The sequence below is a fragment of the Camarhynchus parvulus genome, chromosome 19 (assembly GCF_901933205.1).
Source record: "Camarhynchus parvulus chromosome 19, STF_HiC, whole genome shotgun sequence".
NCBI lineage: Eukaryota > Metazoa > Chordata > Aves > Passeriformes > Thraupidae > Camarhynchus > Camarhynchus parvulus.
Window position 1 is genome coordinate 7,778,554 of NC_044589.1, and position 23,653 is coordinate 7,802,206.

Here is a 23,653-nt window from a genome sequence, read left to right on the forward strand (position 1 = left end):
ACCAAAACCTGTGCTGGAAACACTGAGCAGAGCTGGCAGCACAGAGCAAACCTCAGGACATTGTCCAACTCTGCCTTTTGTCCTAAATTTACGTAGCCAAAATAATATTTCCAAGGTTGGTTATTGCTATGGAGCTGTCTGGACTTTCCAGTTATCATTTTTCCCTCTTCCTGTTTCTGCATTTGAGTAATTACTGGTGGGATGATTTATTTCCTTTTTACTGTAAATCAGGAGGTGCAAGAAACCCTGTTAGGAGAAAGGAAAGCAAAAGGATTTTGTTGTCGGGGTTTGTTTTTTGTGTTTTTTTTTTTGTGGTTTTGTATTTTTGTCTGAGTTTGAGGTGGTTTTAGGGGGAAACACAGCAGCCCTGTAGTGAATCTGGGCAGTCAGACACGTGCTGATGCTTTGTGAGTGGAGGATTTAACAAGGTCATCTGGCCTCACTGAAGGAGCAGCAGATAAAGCTGCTAAAAAAACACAAAACCCATCTTGGATTTTGTGCACTCCATCTTCAATACAATACAAAATGAGTTCAGAGCCAGTCTGAAAGGTATAATGAAGTTTAATTAACCCCAGGCACGTTTCCACATCACTTCACAGACGGTGGCTGCTTCATAACCGATCAAAGCTTCCTCTTCTGGAGGCGAGTAAACAGCCATTTGAATTTCAAATGTCAGCATTTCATCCCAGGGCTTGTTTTGCAGGCTCACATCAAGAGCATTACCTGGTCAGCCAGCTCCAACCCGTTCCAGGGCAGCCCTGGAGCTGGGCCGCGTGAGGGGAGAGCTCGTGTCACACCCAGGAGCCTCCTGTTTGTCATAATCCTCCTGGATTATGCTGTTTTTCCCAACCCTGCTAACTCAGTTCTGCTTTTCCTCACAGCTTTATAGGCCAGCACAAGTCCTACAACCCGTCCTGGGGTTTTCCATGGAGAAAAAACCATTTTTTTCCTCCATCCCAGGCAAAAGGCTGGCCAGAGGCTGCAGTGGGTCATAAACACTGGCACCAAGGGTAACCCCTCTTTTTTAGGGCACTTCTCCCCCAGGTCTGTGCCAGGTTGTTCCCTGAGCACTGCAGGAGCTAAATAAACCCCAATATTGTTCCTATCACCATCATTAATCCCAATCCCCATCCTAATCCCCCTCGCTGTCCCCTCACAGCCTCAGTTTCCCCCCCCCCCCCCGGCTGAAATCTGCCCCGCTAGGCGGCTCCCCCTCAGCAACAGCGTGACCTCACCGCGGGCCAATCAGCGCCAAGCAGCGCCGAACCTTCCAGAGCTTTCCCTGCCCCCGCCGCCCCCGCCGCCCCCGCCCCTTGCCAACTGCCCCTCCCCGAGCAGCCAATCAGCGTCCGCCCTGCGGCCCGCCCCACCAATCACCGCCTGACTTCCCGGCCTTCCCACCAACGCCTGGTCGCAGCGCCGGGGCGAAAAACGGTCCCAGATCCATCCGCGCCCTCAGAAATTTGCCGATTTTATAGGGTCTGATCCCCCTCGCTGAAACTCTGGGACCCCTTTGCCTGCGGAAGAGGGACTGGAGCGGGGAAAAGGCGAGTGCGTGCCACAACAGGGATCTTCTCCTGGGGACTACTTTGGGAGGCGGAGGGACACATTAGTTTTGGTGGGCGGGGCCTGCGTGCCAGCAGTCTTATAAATAAGGGCGGGTGTGCGTCACTCGGCAGATTCCAGATTTCGCACCGCTGGAAAAGCTTTACTGATTTATCGCTCAGGGCCGCAGACGTGAGTGCGCTGAGGGGAACTGGGGGTGCGGGGAGGGGGAGGCGGGCCCGGTGCTCTGGGCAGGACCGTGCCGGGCGCTGCCGGGCGGTTTGCAGCGGGGTAACGGAGGGAGCCGCTGGCGGAGTTGCGCAGCGTTGTGTAGCGCTCTGAACCGCGCCGGTGCGAGCTGGGCCGGCCGTGAGGGGGGCGGGGATCAGGCTGAGGCTTGTCCGGGGAGGAGGCCGCGCTGCGGGGAAGATGGCGCAGGCCGGGCTGTCTGTGCCGGAAGGCGGCTGTGAGTCACTACCGGGGCGGGGGAGCGGCGGCGCTGCCGCAGGGCGGGTCCGCGGGGCGGGCCGGGGCCTCCCTCGGTGCCGCAGTGCGGGCGGTCGGGGCTCCGCTGCCGCAGCGCTGCCGTCGGGCTGGCCATGGGGGTGCGGTGCTGCCCTGCCACGGATTAGGGGGATCCGGGGGCTCCGGTGCTGCTTTGCTGCATTGCGGGCATAAAGGAGAGGCGGCCTGGGGAGTCCTGTAATGAGAGTAATCTATTTAATGAACTCAGGGGACTTTGTCTCAAACCAGGTTTAGTTAGTCAAACGGAAAAACGATATTTTAATTTCACGTTTCTTACAACCAAGGTAAGAAATTTTAACTGATGGGAAATAGCAACGTTAATACCTTTGCTTAGGATTTACTGAAGGTTTCATTTGATTAAGTGGCTATAGCTGAAGCATCTGTATGTTTTGCAGGTCAACATGCAGATCTTTGTGAAGACCCTGACTGGCAAGACCATCACCCTTGAGGTTGAGCCCAGTGACACCATTGAGAACGTGAAGGCCAAGATCCAGGACAAGGAGGGCATTCCCCCAGATCAGCAGAGGCTGATCTTTGCTGGCAAGCAGCTGGAAGACGGGCGCACTCTGTCCGACTACAACATCCAGAAAGAGTCAACTCTGCACCTGGTGCTGCGCCTGAGAGGTGGGATGCAGATCTTCGTGAAGACCCTGACTGGCAAGACCATCACTCTGGAGGTGGAACCCAGTGACACCATTGAGAATGTGAAGGCCAAGATCCAGGATAAGGAAGGGATCCCTCCTGACCAGCAGAGGCTGATCTTTGCGGGGAAGCAGCTGGAAGACGGGCGCACCCTGTCCGATTATAACATCCAGAAAGAGTCAATTTTTGGGTCTTTTTGCTGCACCTGGTGGCGCACCTGTCCGACTACAACATCGGGGTGGATCACCCTGCACCTGGATGCCTCGAGGTGGGAAGACCCTGACTGGCTAAGACCATCACTCTTGAGGTTGAGCCCAGTGACACCATTGAGAATGTGAAGGCCAAGATCCAGGACAAGGAGGGCATTCCCCCTGACCAGCAGAGGCTGATCTTTGCTGGCAAGCAGCTGGAAGATGGGCGCACCCTGTCCGACTACAACATCCAGAAGGAATCCACCCTGCACCTGGTGCTGCGCCTCAGAGGTGGGATGCAGATCTTTGTGAAGACCCTGACTGGCAAGACCATCACCCTGGAAGTCGAGCCCAGTGACACCATTGAGAATGTGAAGGCCAAGATCCAGGACAAGGAAGGGATCCCTCCTGACCAGCAGAGGCTGATCTTTGCTGGCAAGCAGCTGGAAGATGGCCGTACCCTGTCCGACTACAACATCCAGAAGGAATCCACCCTGCACCTGGTGCTGCGCCTCAGAGGTGGGATGCAGATCTTCGTGAAGACCCTGACTGGCAAGACCATCACCCTTGAGGTTGAGCCCAGTGACACCATTGAGAATGTGAAGGCCAAGATCCAGGACAAGGAGGGCATTCCCCCTGACCAGCAGAGGCTGATCTTTGCTGGCAAGCAGCTGGAAGACGGACGCACTCTGTCTGACTACAACATCCAGAAAGAGTCGACTCTGCACCTGGTGCTGCGCCTCAGGGGTGGGATGCAGATCTTCGTGAAGACCCTGACTGGCAAGACCATCACTCTGGAGGTGGAACCCAGTGACACCATTGAGAATGTGAAGGCCAAGATCCAGGATAAGGAAGGGATCCCTCCTGACCAGCAGAGGCTGATCTTTGCTGGGAAGCAGCTGGAGGATGGGCGCACTCTGTCCGATTACAACATCCAGAAGGAATCCACCCTGCACCTGGTGCTGCGCCTCAGGGGGGGCTGTTAAGTTCTTGTGCATCTTGCTTGACCCCAGGGTTGCCAGTGGCACTTGTGTTTGCACTGTAGTTCTTCAATGTCTTAATATTAAGTTAATGCAAGGTTAATGCAAGCTTGAGTAACTGCTGAACAACTGTCTGTTGAAATGCTAATAAAGTTTTCTGTTGCACATTACACCCTGTAGTCTGTCTCAGTTCAAGCAGGTGAAACATGTATTAAGTGAAATGCTTTGGCTTCTTACCATGGCAGTTCAAGCCTCTGTGCATGTATGATGAGGACCAACCTTGTGGTTAAAATGGATCTGGATTAAAATCTTAATGAAGTGCTAATAATACCATGTTGTTTTTTCTTCCTAGAGTTTAGCAGCACTCTGCTTTCAGGTGGGATGTAAGGACCCCACAAAATGATGGGGTGGGTTTTGCTGCAGGTCTTGGGTTTGTGGTTTGAGTTGTTTGCTGGTCCTGGGGTGGGTGTGAGGGGTGCCAGTGCCTGGCACTGCTCTGAAGGGACTCTGGGGATGGGGGTGTTGGTCTGGGGGAGGGCTGGCCACAGTGGGAATTGTGTGGTAAGTTTGGAGGTGAAACCTGAAATGGCAGTGGGTGACTGAGCAGTGTAAGAGCTGCCTGGTTTGGTGAGTTCTACACAAGGTGGGGAGTTCCCATTAAAGTTGCGTTAGCTGGGTTTGGGTTTGCTTTTTATGGGGTGGGTTAAGGGAACTTGGACAAGTGGGGATGGTCTGGGTTGGTTCAGCTGCAGTGGTTGGTGGGTGTTCAGAGGGATGCAATGGCCACCTGCCCTTCCCCAAAAACAGCCCAGGCTGTGGGGGTGGCTGTCACTGTCCTCACCTGCTGGGCTCTGGCAGCTGCTCACCCTGAGATGGGGCCCAGCCCATGCTGCCCTGCTCTGAAGCCTCCGTCAGGCACCACCTTGGTCCACTCCTACCCCTGGAGTGCTGCTCTGGAAGTTGATTTGTTCCTTCTGGATTCCATCACTGAGCATCTCTGCTAAGTGCTGCACTTCATGGGAAATAAAACCCAAAAGTTGCTGTTCTCATAGAAAACTGCACACTGCAGGTTCAGTGTGGGTTTGAGGCTTACATCCATGATCGGATTTTGGTTTTTTTAGGAGCAGGGCTTGCTTTTGTGCCTGCTGAGCTAGTAGAAATACAAAGTTCTGTAAACATTTGCTGTCCCTACCGCACGAGCTTTCCCTTAGTTTGAATTTCCCTGCAATTGCTGTTTTGCTTTTTGCAGTTTAACCCCCCGGCAGGGTGCCCGGAGAGGCTGTTCAGGCATTTCCTGTGAGGGCCTAAAATGCCATAAAGGAAATAATTTGGGGCAACCACCTCAGGGTGACCTCCAAATGTCCCTTCCAGCCCCAACCATTCCTGAGCTGGGTGTTTTCAGCCCTGCCTGAAGTCCCTGAGCAGTTCGCAGCCCCACAGGAATAAGGCACTGAATAAACATAAATAAAGTGATGATAAAGTGATCTTCCTGCTGGGGTTTGGGGTGGGCACTGAATAAACTGACATTCTGTGGGAAATCGATTTGTAGAAAACTATTTTAAAATTTGATAGAAGGTTTGTATACCATGTAACATCTGTACTGTCTCACCCTTCAAATGAGACTAAAAAATAAAGAGTTTTTAAAATGCCTCTCAGCTGCCCCATCTCTAAGTCCCTCTGCTCTGGTTTTTGTCCTGAGCCAAGCTGGTGTTGAACTGTGGCCTCCACTGGTACCTGGGGTGCTCCAGGAAATGACTGCAAGGATTTCTTCATTAATGAGAAAAAAATCTTTGCAATTTAAGTAAATTAAGGAAATGGATATGAATCACAAGGAAATGTGAACATGAATTTGTATGACATGCAGTGTTTACACCAAAGTTATTAGCATAAAACAAAGTAAGATGTCAGGCAATACAAATGATTGATATTATTAAAATACTCTTTTTATTTCTACTCCTAAAATATGGTGGTACTTCAAAAGTCTGCTTAGATACAACTATTCCTAACTAAAATAATAATTCAATATGTTTTAGCCAGAATCTCTATGCTATTAGAATAATCTTAATGCTTCCATATTTACAACAAATTCTGATAACATCATTTAATCCTGCTGTAATCTAAGTTTTGTGACTGACTTTTGAGTTTTTTTTTTCTTTTTGCTTCAGTTAATTTCTAGTCTGTTCTCCCTTTAAAAAAATTAAAACCCCAAAAAGACAAAAAAGGAAAAACAGCCAAGATTTTGGGATTTTATCTTTTGTGCTTTAAAAAAATTACTTATACCTATAAAAAGAGAAATTAAATAACCCATTATGCTGGACTTGGATACATTTGGGGTTTTCTCCTTTCTCAGCTGCCCCACAACATAATCCTATAGGATTGGGAATATTGGGAATAAATCCCTCAGTATTTCTGCAGCCTTGCCCACAGCAACCAGGGGTGTTTTTTAAGATTTTTGCCCAATTTGGCTGTTTGAAAAGCAGCAGGAATTCGGCTGCTCGGTGGCCACAGGATGTCACTGTTCCTCCACAACCCGGTTCTTTTCCATCTGGATTTTCCTCTGCTGCTCTCTGATTGTCAGCAGAGCATTCCTGCAGGCTCTGATCCTACAGAAAGGGATGCATCAAGTAGAAAGAAATTTCCATTTTAGGGATGAGGGAGCTGGATGGGTCCCTCACAGAATATAGGTTGGAGCTGTAAATGTTATGGTGTGGGACTTGCAGTTCCAGAAATAATCTTGTGTGGATTAATTGGGTTCCCTGGGCTATCAGACAAGTTCTGACAAGGGATTATATTTAGGAATATTTATGTTTCAGATTGGGCACTGGCTGAGGTACTGATTTCCATCTGTAACTAAGAAATGGAGCTGCTCAAATTCATCATTTCAGTGTGGCTTTTACATAACAGAAATTACAAGTGACTTTGAACTTCTATTTACAGCATACTGAAAACATGGTGTCAACCATAGGACCATGATGTTTTTCAGTATTTGGTAAAAATGGGAACTTAGGTGAACTCAGAATGTGTTTCAGGAAATATTCTTGTTTGCATCTTTTCCAAACACCATCATCATCATCCTCATGATTCCTTTTGCTTAAGTAGGTTCCAGTCATTCCTTTTTCTGCTGTGAATTACTGACCTATAATTATAATATAGATAGATAATCTGTTTTTATATATATTATATTATATTATATTATATTATATTATATTATATTATATTATATTATATTATATTATATTATATTATATTATATTATATTATATTATATTATATTATATTATATTATATTATATTTACATGATACAAAATACACAATATACAATATATAATATATAATACACAATATACAATATATATAATATGTAACATGTTATATATTATATATTATATATTATATATTATATATTATATATTATATATTATATATTATATATTATATATTATATATTATATATTATATATTATATATTATACGATATATTATGAATGATTATATTCATTGGGATTGGAGAGATTAGACCTGATCTTGCACTTATCTCTTCTTTATAGGCTGTTCTCTGGGTCTGAATTAATCATTAAGAATCCATCATGGATAACAAAACAGCTTTGTGCAGTCACTGGACCTGCTTCATTTTAAAACACAGCAATCTTGAGCTATAAACTTGAAATATTCTGCAAAACCGCGACGAGGGAAGGGCCCTGTGCCATGGATTGGTGTGTTTGTGGGGAGGGGTCTCACAGCTGCTCAAAGCTGGGACAGTTCCTGTTCCAAGGAGGGGTCACAGCATCCTGCAGGCCCAGGGGCTGCTCCAGGCTCTGCTGTGCCTGGGGCAGCTTTGGAGGGAGGGAGGCACAGCCAGAGCTCGGGGTGTCCTGCTGGGACAGCCCTGCTCTGTCCTTCTGGCCACCTCCCTCCTGGGATTCCTCCTGGAACTGCCAGAATTTTGTTTATTAATGAGGATTCCCAGCTGAGCTCTGGGTCACACCAAAGGCTTCGTGGAGCATCAGGAGCTCAGGTGGGAGCCAGGGCAGCAGCATTCCCTGGGGCAGAGGGTGCTGGGGTCACCCTGCAGGACCTCACCCCCATGTCCCCACTGCTGAGGGCTGCTGTCCCCTGCTCTGGGAGGGGAAAATGAAGCAGTTTTGGGGTGTGTGGGCCCCAGGACAGCCAGTTGGTGCTGAGGGCTGGGGGGACATCCGCTCAGATTTCACAGAATATTCTGAGTTGGAAGGGAGCCCCAAGGATGAGCAAGCCCAACTCTTCATCCCTGCTCCCAGGGGAAGCCTCTGCCAGACTTTTCTCCTCTGGAGCACACCCAGGCCCTGGAGCAGAGGGGGAAAGCAATGCCCTGAGAGTCTGGGGCTGCTCTGGGCACTGCCCTGAGCAGCAGCTGGCACTGCCCTTGGTGGCACATCAGGCTGTGTCCCTGGGGCTCTGCAGAGCTGCCCTCCCACACCAAGCTTGGCCTCAGCTGTTCTGCTGCCCTGGGGAGCCTTGTGGGACTCGGGGGGCTGTGGGGGAGGCAGAGGCTCTGTGCAGGCAGGGGTTAAACATTCTGAATCTGCAGTAGGCAGCAGCTTTCCCATATAAGAGCACTGCACTCATTGGCTCTCCCCTTCACTGAGAAATCCAGCCAGTCATTTCCTGTGCAAGCCTCCTTCACTCTGCAAAAAGCCACACGTTGGGTGAACCACGGGGATCTTCTGGGGCTGCTCCTTCCCGCAGGATCCCTGCATTCCCTCATGGACCAGCCAGGAGCTCCACGCTGTGCCACTGCCAGATGAACATGGGCTTCCCTGCGTGGCTTCTCACCCATGGATGGGAATAATTTTGGGTCTGCCTTGACGCCAGTTGACACCTCTTGGTGCCTGACTTGGTTTCTGCTGGGAGGTTCTTCCCCTCTGAAGGACCCGTGGGGATCAGATCGGCTCTTGGGTGGAGCTTGCAGCAACTTCTGGTAAGTGCTGAGCTCTTCTGACAGCCGGGCCTGGGGAGGGCTCAGGAGCAACAACTCAGTTCTTGGGAGGTGCCAGCGGAGCTGGGAAGCAGAGAGAGCTCCCAGGGATGCACAGAGAAGGGGGATCCCTCTCAGGGTCCTGGTTTATGGGACCATTTTGCTCTTGCTTTTAACCCAGACGCTCTGTCTGTGCGAAACTGGCTGTAAATAAATCTCCTGAGCGCTGTGGAGGGATGGAAACTGCAGCTGAGGAATGATTTTGGGGAGAGGAAGATGGAAAAGCACGAGCAAACTGTTATGGAAGTGCAAATTTCCTCCTAAAGGATTCGGCAGATGCACCAGTAAGTGTTCTGGGGAGGGATTAAAGGGCGTGTGCAGAGGAATGTTTGTCACTAGAGCGCAGCCTAAACTCAGTGTCTGCATTATCCCCACGGCTTGTCTCCAGACCAGCCCTGGGGTTTCTTGCTGTGAGCTGCATGAGGATGTTTGGTGGCTGTTTTCTGCCCAGAGCTGGGGTTTTTCACAGCCTAAATGCTCGTGCTGTGTCCATTTACCCCTTTGCTGGTGCAGGCGATGGAGTCTGGCTGTAGCCCCAGCAAGGGAGATTTCTCCTCAGAGCAAACCTGTTAACCCTTTGGAGGGAGTGCCTGGGCATGAGGAGGAGCTGCTGAGCAGAGCTCTGCTGCAGGTGGGTGACCCTGGATGTTCAATTTCTGCCTCTCAAACCCTGTGAGACGCTGACTCGGGCTCTGTGCCCTGGGTGTGGTCTGAGATGTGCCCAGAGGATGTGGAGAGATGTCCCCAAAGAGGCAAAGCAGAGCTCAGGAAAGTGTTTTGACTCTTCAAACCACAACGCCCTTGTCAGATGAGAGAAGGGGCTGGCTGGGGGCTCTGCTGCTGCTCCTGGGCACAGCTGTGCTTGTGCAGCTCCCAGGGCTGGGACTGTGCTTGCCTCGCAGCTGGGAGCTCCAGTTCCGTGCTCACATGGACAACCAGCAGCTCCAAATACCCAGGAGATCATTTTGCCCATCCAGGATGAAATGCCAGGCACTTTGTGCAGGTGTTTTTCCCTGTAAACCTCCCCAGCAGGGACTGTAAACCTCCCTGTTTCAAGGAGGATCCCCAGTGAACCTTTATCTTCTTGGCCACTTGGTGAGCAGCCTGTGCCTGTGCTGGCTGCACTGAGACAAGAACCACGATCACACACCCCTAAAGAGCCACTTTCCTTGCCTTTTATGTCAGGAGCCTGTGCTGCTGCCAACAGGTGAGGTCATCCCACACAGGGGGCTCAGATGTGCTGCACATGAGTTGCCTGTGCCTCATGAACAGCTTCTAAACCTCTCCTCCACTGGAACCCCACTAAGGACCCTGATCCTGTATTCAAATACTCCTCCTCCACGCAGAGATTCACCAAATCTCCCTCTCAAGGGACCCGTGGCCAACCTGGGAATCTCTTTGTGTCCAAACACCTTTGGGGTTTGTGAAGAAATTGTGTTAATTCTCCCCATCCCTTGCAGGTTTAGTGGCCCCACAGGGAAGCTCTTTGTGACCTGCAGGACCATCTCTCCTGGCAATGGATAAATTCACAAATGGGCAGCCAGGCCCAGCTCAGAGGAACAGGCTCATAGGACTGCTGGAAACAGATGACAGCCCCCAGGAGGAGAAACCTGCCCCGAGCAAAAAGGAGGAAAGGTCAGGACCTGGGAGGAAAGGAGAGCCACAGCCCTTGGAGACACCTTACCAGAAGGAGAGCAGTGACTTTGCCCCTAAAATCAAGATTAATCTGAATTATCGGCCAGGACTCGTCAGCAAGTGAGTAACTGGGGGGTGTTTGACCAGTTTGGGTTGATCCAGGTGATCCACACAGATCCTATGGATTTTCCCAAGTCTGCACTAAAAGAATCCACACTAAATCCCACTAAATATAACACTGAGTCCCCCCAGGGATGGGCCTGACCCTGCTCCTGGGCTCCTCTCTCTGCTCTGGATTCCTGCCAGGGCTGCACATCAGCCTGGCTCTGGGAACAGCTCCAGCTGATGGAAAGAGCAGCCACTTAGGAGAATTCTGGGAAATAACTGTCTCTATTTTTCCCTTGACTCAAAAATAAAACATTTGTGTGGGGTTTTTTTCTGCCCCCATCAAAATCTCCTCCACCTCCCTCCCTCTTTCCACTGTCCCACTGGAGCTTGTGGCACATTCCTGTCCCTGCTCTCCAGAACTTCCCCCTCCAGATCTTCCTGTGAAAAATGTGCATTTTATGACTGGCTTTTCACAAATATTAAAATGAAAATTATATGTGTAATGTTGGAAAGTTATGCTGTATTAATTTTTTTAAGTAGTGTATTCAATACAGTTTTAGGTCATACCATAATGTTAAAATAGAAACTATGCATGTAGGATTTTTTTAAAGAAAGGAATAAAGTATTCACACCAGATAGCAGCCATAGGACACCTAAATATTTCAGAGAAAGAGAATTATTATTATTATTAGTAGTAGTAGTAGTAAAAATATTATTTATTTATATTATAATATAATAATATAGTAATTATTGATTACATTTATTATATTATAATAATAGAATTATTTAGTATAACTATAATAATAGAAATATTTATTATTATATTATAATATAATAATATAATATTCTATATTATATTATTTATTAATATATTACTTTTAACAACAGCAATATACTATATAATAAATATTATCGATAATAAATTATAATAATAGATATTATAGATAATATTATAGATAATATTATAATATTATAAATAAACATTACGATAATAAATATTATTGATAATAAATTATAATAAATTATAATAAATTAATATAATTTATTATAGTTAGAAGAAACTAACTTCTTCCCATCTCCTTCAGCCCTGAAGACGCTGTCAAAATTAGGAAGAAGAAGTTGACACTGACCAGACAGAATCATTTGTTTAAATAGAATTTATGCATCATGTATGAAGTGTATAAATATGCAACAAGCTATTGTTTTTAAAAGTTACTCCTCTGTTAACGTGGGTCCTTTTTGGGGTTTATTTTGCTCAGAAAAGGTACTTGGACTGTCCGTAACTCTTCGTTGTTTTTACCTAATATTGTCCTAAATCCCAATTATCCAAATTTTTATTAGTCTAATTATATTACTATATTTATAACCATTTTATTACTATGAAACTGTTTTAAATTTTTAAAAAATTTCAAAACCAAGTACTTGGCGTTTTCCACCTTGCCCCCCCGGAATTCCTGCCTGATTCCCTCCCTGCCTTTGTCCCGCAGCCAGAAGGACCCGAATCGCTTTGACAGGGAGCGGCTGTTCAGCGCCGTGGTCAGGGGCAGCCCGCAGGCTCTGGAGGGATTGCTGGAGTACTTAAGGAGGAACTCCAAATTCCTCACCAATTCCGAGTACACAGGTAGATCCCCTTTATTCGCAGGGGTGGCAGGGAATGTGCTCCTGGTTCTTTGCTTCCTCTTTGCCCTCTGTCTTTTATTTTCCTTACATTCACCCCAAGGTGGAGAATTGTCACGGACATAATTTATCAAAAATCCTTTTGTGTTTTCTCCTGAGAAGCCTCAGAAAGGAAATGTAAAAAAAATAATTATCTGCTGCTGTGGAATGCAACAGGTGGATCCGTGATTGGTCTCATGTGGTTGTTTTTAATTAATGGCCAATCAAAGTCCAGCTGGCTCTGGTCAGTCACAAGAATTTATTATCACTCCTTTCCTTCCTTTCTAACCTTCTGATGAAATCCTTTCTCTTTCTTTAGTATAGTTTTAATATATCATTTTCTTTTACTATAATATATATCATAAAATAATAAATCAGCCTTCTGAAACATGGAGTCAAGATTCTCATCTCTTCCCTCATCCTGGGAAACAACCACCACCACAGAGAATGCCATTAATTGAATATATCCTAAGGGTTTTGCCTTAGGACTGCTAAAAATACTGATAAAAACTTTTAAAATGAATATTGTAATTGATCTCTGAATCAAGAGATGCAAAGCACGCCCACAGCCCATTCAATCCTCTCTCCCTGCCAGATGCAAAGACTGGGAAGACCTGCTTAATGAAAGCCCTGCTGAACTTGAAAAATGGGAAGAATGACACAATCCCAGTCTTGCTGGAAATAGACCAAAAGACACAGAACCCCAGGCCCCTTGTCAACGTGTCCTGCTCTGACTGTTTCTACAGAGGTAAGGAAGGATTCATGTGAGATGAGCAGGGAAAAGGAGAAAGAAGGGACCTGGAGCTCCTGCAGTCTCCCCACCCTTTATTTCTGATTCTGCTCCTGTATCTCCTCCAGCCTTGCGTTATACCCTCCTTGGTCTGTAAAACAGGAATGATACGTGCTTTTAATAACCCAAGAAGTGAGATTATTTACTCAGGAAAGTATAAAAAGCACTTGTAAAAGTGAAGTGGTCTGTGATTGTTGAATGAGCTTTCTTTGGCTGCCTCAACCCTCCCGTGGCTGTTTGGGATCTCAGTGCCAGGCAGGGGGAATTGCCTGCCCTGGTATTGAATTTCTGGTGGTTTTGAGGCTGTGGAAAGCCCTCAGCTGCCAGCCCAGCCCACCCTGAGGCTGTGACATCCCTGCTGTCCCTGGGGTGGCACAGTGACAGGTTTGCTGTGCCCCAGGCCAGACTGCCCTGCACATTGCCATCGAGAAGAGGAGCCTGGAGATGGTGAAGCTGCTGGTGGAGAACGGAGCTGATGTCCACGCCAGGGCCCACGGGGAGTTCTTCAGGAAGAAGAAAGAAGGAGTTTACTTTTATTTTGGTGAGTCACTGTGGAACACATTCCTTTGGGGGTTTTATTGCCTCGCTGTGTGTGATGCCACTAATTCTAGATCTTCAGTGCCCTTTAATCAAGCCCTTGACTTATTTAAAAAGCAGAATCCTTTCCTATCTGGGCTGTTCACTGTGCATTTCCATCATCCTTGGGTTTATGTGTTTAATCCTGTCTGAGTGGCTTCAGACAGCAATACTTGGCTAGTTCACATTTGAGAGATCAGTTTGAGATGTGGGAAAGTGTTTCAGCTGCCCCTGAAATAGAGTAATTGTTTATTGTAAAACCCTTTCAGGATCCAGAGACACTGAGGCAGAACCTGTTCTGTGTTTCAGTGACAAAACTCTGGGCTGTTTTTGTATATTTTTTATATTTTATATATTATTTTAATATATGTAATAAATAATTTTAATATATTTTTGTGTATTCTTATATATTATTTTAATATATTTTATCTATTATTTTAATATATTTTATCTATTACTTTAATATATTTTATCTATTATTTTAATATATTTTAATACATTATTTTAATATTCTTTGTACATTTTATACATTAAAATATATTTCTATATATTTCTATATATTTTGTAGACTATTTTAATATATATTTTATACATTATTTTAATACATTTTAATACATTATTTTAATATAATTTTATACATTTTAATATTTTCTATATTATTTTTATATATTTTATATATTATTTCAATATATTTTATACATTTTTATACATTTTAATGTATTTTTATAATTTTTATATACTTTGTATATTTAACATATTTTTCTAGGATTGCTTTCCCCCCCTTTCTTGAATCCTCTTTCACCCCTTCCTGCTTCCCCTCCAAATGCTGTGTCCTGATCTCCTCAGGTGAGCTTCCCCTGTCCTTGGCTGCCTGCACCAACCAGCTGGATGTGGTGGATTACCTTTTGAACAACCCCCACCAGAAAGCCAGGCTGCAGGAGCAGGACACCCAGGGCAACACGGTGCTGCACGCCCTGGTGATGATTGCAGATGACACCGAGGAGAACACCAAGTTTGTCAGCAGCACCTACGTGGAGATCCTCAAGGCGGGCGTGAAGCTGGACCCCACCTGCAAACTGGAGGAGATTGTCAACTATGACGGCTTAAATCCCCTGCAGCTTGCTGCCAAGACAGGCAAAGTGGAGGTGGGGACAGCCAGAGGGGACCCTGGGGGTGCTGAGGAGCAGGGATGGTGGGATTTGCACCCCTGGTTGGTGAGGAGCAGGGATGGTGGGATTTGCACCCCTGGTTGGTGTCCAGTGGGGTTTGGCGTTGGAGCTTCTCACACCCAACCCGTGCTGATGCTGCTGGCAGGGGCTGTGCCAGAGGTGACCACAAAGGGAGGGCACCTCCAAGCCACCCAGCTGTGTCCTGCAGAGCCTCAGCTGTCCCTGCTGTCCCTGCCCCAAAACTGTCCCCACTCCTGGGGCAGCCAGATTTGGTTGTTTCCCTGCTTTTAGCCAGACCCAGGTGCTGGATGAGCTCCAGCTCCATCTGTGCTGCTTTGGGTGTCCTTCAGCAGCTGCAGCACAGAACAGGCTTGTGTTTGTGTCAGATCTTCAGGCACATCATCCAGAGGGAGATCCAGGAGCCCCCGTACCGGCACCTGTCCCGCAAGTTCACCGAGTGGACCTACGGCCCCATCCATGTGTCCCTCTACGACCTGTCCTCCCTGGACAGCTTCGAGGAGAACTCTGTGCTGGAGATCCTGGCCTACAGCAGTGACACCCCGGTGAGCCTCTCACCTCAGCTCCAGGACAGGCTTTTTCTCTCCTTTTTCATAGTGGGGAGCCAACGGGATATTTATTGTGGCATTAATTTGAAATTGTGGCATTTCAAGTTCATGTGCGCTTTCAGGGGTGGTTTCTCTGAAAAAGGAGTGATTAGTGGGGCTGTCTGCAGATTTTGTTGTTTGGAGGCTGCCTGGCATGGCTCTGACCATCCATAATCTGAGAGAAATTTTGATCCTTTTGTTGTCTTAAGCCTCGGTTTGTTCAAATACCTCAATGAAGTGATTTCTGTGCAATATTTATTATCTTTCACACTGAATAACCCCTTAACGACTCCCCAGTGGAATCCACACAGCTCCAGCCCTTAAAAAGACCATCCTCAGGTGAATTCCCATTCCTGGGGGCACACAGGTGCACTTTGGTTCCTTGTTTCCCCACAGAACCGGTACAAGATGGTGGTTTTGGAGCCACTGAACAAACTGCTTCAGCAAAAATGGGAAACCTTTGCTTCCAAGAGATTCTACTTCAGCTTTGTCTCCTACCTGTCATTCATGATCATCTTCACAGCCATTGCATACTATCAGCCCTTGAGGGTAAAGGTAGGTCCAGCCTTTTTGTTGGGATGGATGGAGCAGATTTAAAAGTTGTGGGTGCTTGGCATCGCTGTCCCTGCCCGTCTCCACTGCTTTGGGTGGTTCTGGTTTTGTCTTGCAGCCTTCCTTCCCAGTGGAGTTCACAGCTGGAGGCTTCCTGTGGGTCTCTGGACTGATCATTATCCTGTTAGGAGGCATTTATCTGATCTTTGCCCAGGTAGGGGGATCTCTTGTCTGGTTCCATTGTAAAACAGGGGGGAAAAAGGGAACAGATCCCTTTCTGTTGTTCTCCTGACACCAGGATGTGCAGGAGGAATCCTGCTCTGGGACACTCACTGTGACCTGGCAGGGGCAGAACAAGCCAGGTTGCTGGGCAAGGGGGATCACAGTTCCACAACAGCAAATAATTCTGAGAGACTTCTGTGATTTATGGCATTAAAATGCCTCCCTGGCATTTAATGCAGGCTATTAATAAAGACATTGGGCTGAGGCATGATTCAGCCCTTGTTTATCCTTGCCCTTTATAAATGAGGGCTTTTTTTCATCTGGGAGAGATGAAATTGGGGATCTTGGAGATGAAAGGAGGAGCACATGGAGCAGAGCTTTGCCTGGGGCAGGGCAGGGCAGGGCTGTGCCTCTCACACGGCCTGGCTCTGATGAATGGTGCATTGATTTTGCTCCCCAGAGCCTGTACCTGAGGAGGAGGCGCCAGTCCCTGAAGACCATGTGCTCTGACAGCTGCATCGAGATCCTCATGTGAGTCCTGGGCTCTGCCACAGCCCGGAGCTGCTGCTTTGTGCAGCTGAGCTGCCCCAGCATTACCACAGAGCAGGAACAGCAGCTCCTCTGCCCCTCTCTTTGCAGCCCTGCTGCTGCCTCTTGTCCTGAGCCTGTTTTTGTTGCTGGGTGGGCTCTGTGTGCTGCTCTCAGCCTCCCCAGATGTGTTTTATTGCAGAGCACATCTGCAAGGGCCATTTTTGCCAAGATGAGCCACTGCCAATTCCTTTTTTTTTTTTTTTTCCCTTCCAGCTTCATCCAGGCCTTCTCCCTGCTGCTGTCAGCAGTGCTGTATGGAGCCAGCTCAGAGAACTACGTGGCAGTGATGGTGTTCTCCCTGCTGCTGGGCTGGGTGAACACTCTCTACTACACCCGCGGCTTCCAGCGCACCGGCATCTACAGCGTCATGATCCAGAAGGTATCAAAAAAAAAAACCCTGCAGATCCAGAAGGTATCCAAAAAAAACCTGCAGGGAGAGGCTCTGGGCTGGTATTGCCACCAAAATTTCAAGATGTGTTTTTTTGGTTCCTGAGTGATGAGAATTCGTCATGATCCAGAAGGTCAGAGCGGCCCTAAAACCCCTGCAGGGAGAGGATCTGGGCTGGTATTGCCACCAAAAAAAAAAATTTCAAGATGTGTTTTTTGGTTCCTGAGTAATGAGAATTGGTCCTCAGGAACCAAAAAAACACATCTTGAAATTTCGTTTTTTGTGCAGTTGGTAAATGAACAGGGAATTGACAGAAACATTGGTGTTGGAACAAATTGTGTAGAGGATGCCTAGAGGCAGCTGTTCATCCTGCAGGCTGATCAGGAGGATTTCATCAGAGGATGAAAGAGAGCATTTCATCGTGGAGGATGAAATGAAGGGGAAGTAGACAGGAATCAATACAGCTATTAATACCTATTAAAAACAACAGCCATTTTCATTCGTTGCTCTGCCTGCCTGCAAACCTTCAGTTACTTTGCCTGCAGTGTTTGCAGTGGTCACAGTAAAACGAGCACATGCAAAAAGGAATTAGGTGCAAGTAGTGAAGGAGCTGGGATTGGTGTCCTGTGGAAGCAGAGGTGCTGCAGAATGAGGTTGGGTCAGTGTCTTCATCTGCAGCTGCAGCAAATCACTCGTTTGGCTCTGCTGAACATCCCAGGTGATGGCAGCTGACACCTGTGTGCCAAAATCCAGCTCCAAACAGCACTGAAAACCAGTTTGGGCTCCCTGGAGCTGCTCAGGTTGGCCTCAGAACTGTTTCCAGATCCACAGAGGAACCTGGGACTGGAAAGGCAGAGCAGGGGTGAAACGAGGTGCCAGGGTCACCATTTGTGTAAAGTGAAAGGAGGTGGAAAGGAGAGGGGGGTGTGTGTTGAAACTATTTGGAAACAGCCATAGTGGGAGCTAACAGGGAATTTATTTGTTTCAAAGAACTGTTTATATTAACAGAGCAACAAAGAAGTTCATAGCACTGTCAGATTAAGCTGCCAATGATATTATTTACCTGTGGAAGTAATTTAACACATATTAGCAGTTTTCCACACTGGATAAAAGGTGGAAACCTTGCTGTCAGTGCTCCTGAGGGCTGGTTTGTGGTGTGTGAGATCATCCTGGTGATTTCATGCGAGACAAAGCCCAGCACTTCCCCTGGTTTGTGTTTCAGACCATCATGAGAGACCTGCTGCGTTTCCTCCTGGTCTACATGATCTTCCTCTTTGGCTTTGCTGCAGGTGAGCCCTCTCTGGGTTCTGTGTGGGCTGGGCTGCACAAATCCCTTCCCTGAGGGCTCAGGTTGTGTTTTTCCCCCAGCCCTGGTGACGCTGATGGGCGATGCCCCCTCAGTGTCCCACAACAAGTCCCTGGCTCCCCTGGAGAGCTCGGGCAGCCACGCCATGTACGGGGGGCTGCTCAGCGTCTCCCTGGAGCTCTTCAAGATCACCATCGGCATGGGGGACCTGGATTTCCAGGAGCACGCCAGGTTCAGGTACTTTGTCATGCTGCTGCTGCTGCTGTTTGTGATCCTCACCTACATCCTGCTGCTGAACATGCTGATTGCCCTCATGAGCGAGACCGTCACGGATATCTCTGGCTACAGCAAGAGCGTCTGGAAGCTGCAGGTGAGGCCCCAAAACCCTGCAGGTGAGGCCCAGAGTCACAGGTGCCACTGCCTTCCTCACAGAACAGCATTTACTTCTCTGGTAACACAAAGACATGAAATTGGTGCTGCCATGGTAGCCCTGCCAGCTCTTACCTTGCTGCAAGTCCTGAGAAGGAAGAACCCTTCATCCCCTTCCTTCACCTTCCTCACAGACACAGCCAGGGAGTCTGGGATGTGTCCCCACCCTGGTTTCCCAGCTGGGAGCTCCTTGCAGCCCCAGGAAAACACAGGAGCTGCTCAGACCTGATCCCCAGAGGAAAAAGTGTCAGGGCCTGGCCCCTGAGCTCACCTCAGGTGCGCTCTGAGCCTGACCCTGGTGCTGTAACCAGGTGCTCCCAGCCCAGCAGGAGGCTGATGTGTCCCAGCTGTGCTGCACAGACCAGCTGGGCCCAGCTTAGCCAGGCTGGGTCTGGGGGAGCCAAAGCAATCTGTCTGTGGCACTGCAGCCTCACTCAGCTCTTCAGCCTGCTGGAATGAGGGCAGGAAATGTCTCTTTAGAGCTACAATTCAATTACCCTGCAAACAAAGCTGCCCCAGCAGGCCCTGGAGCCCAGCAAAGCTCTGCATGGCTCCTCTCTGATGCCCTTACACTGATGCCTTGTGAAGGCTGACCTGGAACAGAGACTGGACAGAGTTAAGGAATAGAATGGAGATTTATTAAAAGGATCTCCTCAATGGATGCACCTTGGGCAGCAGAAGAGCCCAGCCAGGACTGCACCCATGATGAACCAAAATGGGCACAAAGTGGACACAAGGTCACGTCTCATTTTTATGAAGTTCTGCTCCATTTGCATCTTGGAGTTCATTGTCCAATTCCAGCTTTAGCCCATCAAGTCCCATCCTGCTTGTTTATTTCTCTCTTCAGGCCACGTTGTATTTGTGGGGTGCCCTCGTGGCAGGAAGGAATGATGAACCTGACTCCATGTCCTCAGAAATCTAATTTATTATTTTATTATACTAATTTATTATTTTATGCTACTATATTATATTAACTAATACCAAATATATAATGCAGAATATAGAATACTAAACTATACTATGATATAGAATACTAAACTAAACTATACTAAAGAATACAGAAAGGATACGTACAGAAGGCTAATATAATGATAATATGAAATAATGAAGAAATAAATAAGATAATAATGAAAACTCCTGACTCTCCAGAGCCCTGACACAGCTTGCCCTGATTGGCCAGTGAGTCAAAATAATTCACAGCAGAATCCAACGAAACAATCACCTGTGGGTAAACAATCTCCAAACACATTCCAAAGGAGCAAAACACAGGAGAAGCAAATCACATAATTATTGTTTGCCTTTTTCTCTGAGGCTTCTCAACTTCCCAGGAGAAAAACCTTGGGTTGAGGGATTTTTTTTCAGAAAATATGAATGCTACATGTCTGTCCTAAGCTCAGCTATTAATGTGCCTTTTATATTAAGTTGTCACCCCGGGAGTGCATTTTTAGGTGTATTTACAGCTGAACTTCAGGTGCATTTTTAGGTGTATTTTCAGCTCTCTGCAGGGGTAACCTGGGGCAGTATTCCAGGAGCACTTTGGGGTTGGGCTCCACTTCAGGAGCACTTTGGGGTTGGGTTCCCTGGGGATTCTCCAAGCCCAAGGGGTTTCTGAGTGGGGAGAGGCTAGGCTGGGCTCTGTCTGTGCCCTGGCTTCTCTCTGATTTTGTGGGTTTTGCTCTTTCAGAGGGCAATTGCCATCCTGGAAATCGAGAAGGCCTGGCTGTGGCGCCAGGGGGGGAAGAGGAGATCTGGCTGCTTCATGTCCGTGGGGCTCAACAAGAAAGATGAGAGGTGGTGCTTCAGGTAAGGCAGAGTCCCCATTCCCCCCTCACCCTCCAGCTCCAGCGGGGTCACAGCCTGGAGCAGCACAGGGAATTTCAGCACTGATCAACCACACACTCCTGGCTACACCCAAATTGGTTGGTGATTTCCAGGCTGGAGGTTTGAGATTTAATTGTTCCTCCAGCATTGCCACCTTTGTGTTAAGAAAATTCCCTGAGCTGGAGAATTTGAAACCAACCAGACCAGTGGACAATATGCAGGGAGAAAAGATATTTTGCCTCATGGAGCTTTGAGTATGGAAGATCTTTGCTCAAAAAAACCATCAGGGTGGTGTTGGCAGGATGAGCTGGGCTGGGAGGCTGCAGAACAATGAGATCTGCCCTGAGATGCTGCATTCCAGGCATCAGAGTCTTGTGGCATTTTGTCTCTCCAGAGTAGAGGAAATTAAATGGACAGATTGGGCAAAGGATGTGGGAGTTCTGAAGGAAGAACCTGGGAGCACCAATGATTCAGAACTAAATCCAGAAGGTAAATTTAATCATGAAGAAAGGTCTGCAGTTTCCTTTCAGCTTCCTGCTCAGCAAACTGCTCTTGGCATGTTGTTATGTCTTTGGCATTCCAGGCAGGCCAACTTGAAATTGCTTGCCCACAGCAGCATCCCTTGTGAGCTGAGAAAATAAAGATTTAGTGTAGGTCTGGGGCTGGCCAGAGTTTGGGAACAAAGTGAGGATGAAGGAGATGCCATTCCTATTCAGCTCTGGGAGAAATGGGCAGGAAATGCTGCTGAGGAAAAGCAAGGGCTGCTCTTCTTTTTGGCTCAGTAGCCCAAATATGTGAGGCTTTTCCTAGGAAAGGTAAAATTCAGGCTCATTGGTCCTGCAGATGTTAAACTCACAGGGCTTTCAGAGCCTGAATTTGGGCATTAACTCTGGCAATGCTGTCAGATTCTGCCTGAGACCTTTGTTTGCTTCCCTTGGTAGAGCTGGGAAGGAGCTCTGTGGAAATCAGAGCTCTTTCCCTGTTAGAAAGACCTTGTTCAGCCTGGCAGGGCCTGGCCAGGAGCTCCAGTGGATTTGGGCACAACCTCCAGTGTAGATTCCCCCGGGTGCCAGTTTGCCAGAGCTGGGGAGGTCGCAGTGCTTAGGAGATTCTGTGGGGTGTGCTGGGTGTTCCCTGAGCCTTCACCCTTCTAAAGCTGGGTCCCTTTGTCAGCTTCCTGCTGACGAGGGGCTGCTCTGTGTCCCTGCTGCAGACACCAGCGCCTGGAGACCAGCCCAGAAACCACCCCGAGCAGCTGCCCCGGAGGAGCTGGCCCTGCTGCAGCCCCAGGCACCTGGCACAGAGATGGTTCCTCTGCACAGACAGCCCAGAGAGCTCTGACAGCCCCTCTGAACCTGCCTCCAACTGCGGAGGAGCTGCTCTTCCCCAGCAGCTGCAAGAGCTGGGGACACTGTCAGCAGCAAAGTGCATTTCGTGGAGGACTGTGGCTCAGCCTGTGGCTTTGAGTGTTGTCATGCACTTTAATGATTCATTTCCTCTGAAGAAACTGTTTTTACTCGGCTTTTCTCTGCCTGATACTTTCTTTTTATTATTCCTAAAGATCCCAGAGCTCCTGGGGCAGTGGGGGAGGCAGAGCTCTCTGAGCTGTGCAGGGACAATGCTGATGGATAATGTGGATAATGCCCATGGATGATGCTCATGGATAATGCCCAAGGAATCACCTGGCTGAGGATGGCCCAGCCTGTTCTCCTGTCACAAGGGACTGCACTGCAGTGCTTTGGAATAAAGAGTGTTGTAGAGGCCTAAAAGCTGCTGAGGGTGGAGTTGTCTCCGTGCTGGTGTGAGATGTGAGTGGACAAACCCTCACCCTGTGCAGCACCTGCAGGGCTCTGTGGTTAATCCACGCCAGGATCCCCATTTCACACTTACGGAATGAAATTCTTTGCCTAAAAGAAAAGTGAAGTGGATTGTGGAAGTGGTGTGGGATTTCCTGGACCTGAAACTTCACTGGTGGATTTCTGGGGACTTGTGTTTTTCATGGGTTGCTTTGTCTCTGTAATAAACAACAGCAGAATCCTGCTCGTGGCCCCTGAGAGACTGATGGGCCAACACTCTGTGTGTGGTTTTTGCTTCCTGTTACTCATGATGGGCATCCTGTCTTGCTGCAAATGTCTGCAAGGACCTTGTTCCTTCTTGTGACTTGCAGCCTGCTGCAAACTCTGTGGGAAAAGAGATAAAAATGAGCTGTCTCACTTTTCACTCTATTCAACAGTAATAACATGTAAAATTTCTGTAAACAATACAGCAAGTGTACTTCATTGAAAATGTTCATTTTTGGATGCACTTTTAGAGCTTTGCCTTTCTCAGCAAGGGAGAGAAGGTGTTATCAGTGTGGACTGCAGGTTCTTATCAGACTCCTGATTACTGCTGTGGGAGTTAACTCTTGTTTTCCACAGCTCCATGTCAGTTTGTGCAGCCACATCCGAGCCTGGAGCAGCTGGTGCTGCCCTGGATGCACCTTCCAGTCCAGGGGAAGGTTGGTGAGAATCCCAGGAAAGGTTTCTCTCACCTTCCCTTCAGTGAGATAAGCCATGCAACCTGAGATGTCTCAATTCCACTCGGAGTGAGCCTTGGAGGTTTTCCTTTTGGACACCATCACCTTAATCCTCACTGCATGCATGTGGCAGGCAGCAAAATTTTGTTTTAAAATTTATTCCCTGCACTTCAATGGGTTCTCCCCCCTGTGCTGGGCAATTCCCCCTCCAGCCTCACTGCTCTGGGACTCTGAGTGGGAACTGACTTTTCTTGCTCCACCTTCTGTTGTTTTCTTGCTTTGTGAAGCCTTCAGCTGCTTTTCCCATCTATGGCTTTGTCCTAAGTGTTCCCAAGATCTGGCAAGGTGCTCATCTGGCCCATGATAAATCTATTGCTGTGCTTGGTGCTTTG

At 47.8% G+C, this 23,653-nt stretch overlaps 2 protein-coding genes across 5 annotated transcripts; both read left to right on the top strand.

Annotated features, from left to right (window-relative positions):
• The first annotated feature begins 1,613 nt into the window (after window positions 1-1,613).
• UBB (ubiquitin B) lies at window positions 1,614-4,213 on the top strand. 2 transcript variants are annotated; one of them, XM_030962477.1, is made up of 3 exons: window positions 1,614-1,737; window positions 2,466-2,894; window positions 3,623-4,213. In XM_030962477.1, exons 2-3 carry the CDS (start codon window positions 2,472-2,474, stop codon window positions 3,887-3,889), a joined length of 690 nt encoding a protein of 229 aa, XP_030818337.1. In that variant the 5' UTR covers window positions 1,614-1,737; window positions 2,466-2,471; the 3' UTR covers window positions 3,890-4,213. The 2 variants fall into 2 exon arrangements, with proteins under 2 accessions (XP_030818337.1, XP_030818336.1); XM_030962476.1 differs by having other exon boundaries at window positions 2,466-2,747; window positions 3,020-4,213.
• Window positions 4,214-8,541: 4,328 nt separating this feature from the next.
• On the top strand, window positions 8,542-22,233 carry LOC115911508 (transient receptor potential cation channel subfamily V member 2-like). 3 transcript variants are annotated; one of them, XM_030962531.1, is made up of 18 exons: window positions 8,542-8,841; window positions 9,020-9,182; window positions 9,412-9,529; window positions 10,359-10,653; window positions 12,129-12,262; window positions 12,893-13,045; window positions 13,488-13,628; window positions 14,510-14,808; window positions 15,219-15,395; window positions 15,834-15,992; window positions 16,108-16,203; window positions 16,672-16,742; window positions 17,016-17,181; window positions 18,413-18,479; window positions 18,559-18,866; window positions 20,610-20,728; window positions 21,141-21,235; window positions 21,960-22,233. In XM_030962531.1, exons 4-18 carry the CDS (start codon window positions 10,415-10,417, stop codon window positions 22,085-22,087), a joined length of 2,352 nt encoding a protein of 783 aa, XP_030818391.1. In that variant the 5' UTR covers window positions 8,542-8,841; window positions 9,020-9,182; window positions 9,412-9,529; window positions 10,359-10,414; the 3' UTR covers window positions 22,088-22,233. The 3 variants fall into 3 exon arrangements, with proteins under 3 accessions (XP_030818391.1, XP_030818393.1, XP_030818392.1); XM_030962533.1 differs by having other exon boundaries at window positions 21,920-22,082; XM_030962532.1 differs by lacking the exon at window positions 9,412-9,529.
• The last annotated feature ends 1,420 nt before the right edge of the window (window positions 22,234-23,653 follow it).

Excerpts from the sequence above, each read along its gene's own strand:
- UBB (XM_030962476.1), top strand. The coding sequence starts at position 2,472 with ATGCAGATCTTTGTGAAGACCCTGACTGGCAAGACCATCACCCTTGAG. Across the intron at positions 2,748-3,019 it reads GCAAGACCATCACTCTGGAG|GTTGAGCCCAGTGACACCAT; the intron begins GTGGAACCCAGT and ends ATCACTCTTGAG.
- LOC115911508 (XM_030962531.1), top strand. The coding sequence starts at position 10,415 with ATGGATAAATTCACAAATGGGCAGCCAGGCCCAGCTCAGAGGAACAGG. Across the intron at positions 16,743-17,015 it reads AGCTGCATCGAGATCCTCAT|CTTCATCCAGGCCTTCTCCC; the intron begins GTGAGTCCTGGG and ends TTTCCCTTCCAG. Across the intron at positions 21,236-21,959 it reads TTCAGAACTAAATCCAGAAG|ACACCAGCGCCTGGAGACCA; the intron begins GTAAATTTAATC and ends TCCCTGCTGCAG.